This window comes from Galeopterus variegatus, unplaced genomic scaffold (assembly GCF_000696425.1).
Source record: "Galeopterus variegatus unplaced genomic scaffold, G_variegatus-3.0.2 Scaffold15228, whole genome shotgun sequence".
Taxonomy (NCBI): Eukaryota; Metazoa; Chordata; class Mammalia; order Dermoptera; family Cynocephalidae; genus Galeopterus; species Galeopterus variegatus.
In genome coordinates, this window is record NW_007741339.1 from 1 (window position 1) to 2,359 (window position 2,359).

Sequence of the window (2,359 nt, forward strand, 5' to 3'; positions counted from 1 at the left end):
CATAGATTTTGGTTATTTCTGACCTCCTTGGAGATATCATAAATGTAGTATTTTCCAGACACTGACTGTACCTCATAGGTCAGTTCAACTTTTACTTTCCCCATCATATATCAGTAAAATTTAACATGTACAGAGATATGGTTCATAATAACTATTAACTGGGTTTTTTTTATTTTTTTATTTTTATTATTATTATTATTTGACCAGGAGGACTCTTGAGAATTGATGACACTTTAAGGACAATGTCTTTATTTGGTGGTGGTGGTGAGAGGGGTTGTCTAATAACATTTTACTAAAAATCACACTACAGAAAATGTGAAAAAAATGGTGTTTGTTGCTATGTTTTCAGAACAAAGACAATTAACTCTATGCAACTGTTTTAATATTACATGAAAAATTAATTATATGTCAACATTTTGCTTTGTTGTAAAGGCACCAAGTGAGAAGGATGAAAAAGGAAAATTTTATTTTATTTTTTTTGTTTACCCTGCTTTTCCACATATCCTATTTACATATGTATTGAGCACTTTTTGCTTAATTTTTATTTTCCCTTAAAAGTCTTTTTTCTCATGAAACAAAGTTTTTTCCAGTATAAAAGAAAATGGTTCCACAAGAGTTGAGGATTTGATGTATAAAATACTGCAAAAATAAAGAAAAAATATTTAATAGCTGAAAAAATCATGCAAAAAGGATGATCTGTGTCTTGACAACCTTCCAAAAACTGATGCTCACATACGCCCACCATCTGCTATCAGGATTCATCTTCCTTCAATAAAAATTAAACAAATCCTGTAGTAACTTATATTTTACTTATAAAATGTGCTCACTTATTTTCAAATTACTATTTATTATTTATATGTGTTGTTTTCTTGTTTGGAAATATGAGTTTTTGATTAAAAAAATTATTTTTTTTCCACCAAGACTAATCGATTTTCTAACCATTTATTTCCAGTTTTAATAGCAGTGTTTTTAGCAAGGAATGACAATTCTTAAATGAAGGTAGGTTTAGTTTTAAATTTATTTTAGTTTAAAGGATTTCAATGGGTTATTTAGGAATCTCTTCAATGCCTGTTTCACATCCTTGTTCCTTAGGCTGTAAATCATGGGGTTCAGCATTGGTATTACTAGGGTGTAGAAGACCGAGGCCATTTTGTCAGTATCTAAAGAGTGGTTGGTCCTTGGTTGCAAATACATGAAAAGAAGAGTCCCATAAAACACAGTGACAGCCATTAAGTGAGAAGCGCAGGTGGAAAAGGCTTTTTGTCGTCCCTGTGAGGAACGTGTCCTCAGAATGGCAAGGACAATGTTGAAGTAGGATACGAGAACAACAATCATGGAGAAAAATAAATTGGTACCTGAAAAGGTAAATACTGCTATTTCCGGAAGGTAAGTATCAGAACAGGACAAGGCTAACAAAGGAACGTCATCACAGTAGAAATGGTTGATTATGTTGGAAGAGCAGAATGACAAGGAGAACACACAGGAGTGACAGTCACTGCTGTGGTCAGACTTTGGAGGTATGTGAGGAAAACCAGCAGTCGGCAGATCTGTGGAGACACCACCACCATGTACAGCAGAGGGTTGCAAATAGCCACATAGCGGTCATAGGCCATTGCTGACAGCATGAAAATCTCAGCCGCAGTGAAAACTATGAATACACCCAGCTGGGCTGCACATCCATAGTAAGATATGGTTTTCTTGGTAACCAAGAAGTTAACCAGCATTGTAGGGGCAATGGTGGTAGAATTGCCAAGATTGATGACAGCCAAGTGACGGAGAAAAAAGTACATGGGGGTTTGAAGTTGGGGGTCAACACTGGTGAGGGTGATGATGCACAGGTTTCCTGTCACAGTCTCTCCATAGATCCCCAGGAAGACCAGGAAGAGGGGAATCTGGAGCTCTGGACGGTCTGAGACACCCATGAGAATGAAGTCGGTCACCCTGGTGAGATTGCCAGAAGCCATTTACTCTCTTGAGTTCATCTCTTAATGGGAAAAATGGAAAGAGATTAATAGGTAAGAAATTGTTTTTTTTTTTTCTCTTAGATGCTAGATCATTAAATGTTTTCTTTAAAATCAGATTATTTTGGTTGACAACCCATTAAATTTTACAGAACTTAATTAATTTTCTTGTAATATTTTGACAAATTCAGAAATGCTTACCAGAAAAAAGTTAAGGTTTTGAAAATGGTTCAAAAGAACTACCAATTAATTCATTACTGTTGTATATAGAGTATGTAAAGTGAATATATATATATATATATATATATAAATTATACTTACATATGGTATTGGGTGAATATACATGCATTTATGTGTGTGTGTGTGTGTGTGTGTGTGTGTATATACACCGAAGCACA

General features: G+C 34.7%; 1 protein-coding gene across 1 annotated transcript; it reads right to left on the minus strand.

Annotated features, from left to right (window-relative positions):
• Window positions 1–1,017: 1,017 nt before the first annotated feature.
• LOC103582196 (olfactory receptor 8J2-like) lies at window positions 1,018–1,964 on the minus strand. The gene is given in 2 exon segments (XM_008563855.1): window positions 1,018–1,484; window positions 1,487–1,964. Coding segments are annotated over 2 exon segments (945 nt in total).
• Window positions 1,965–2,359: the final 395 nt, after the last annotated feature.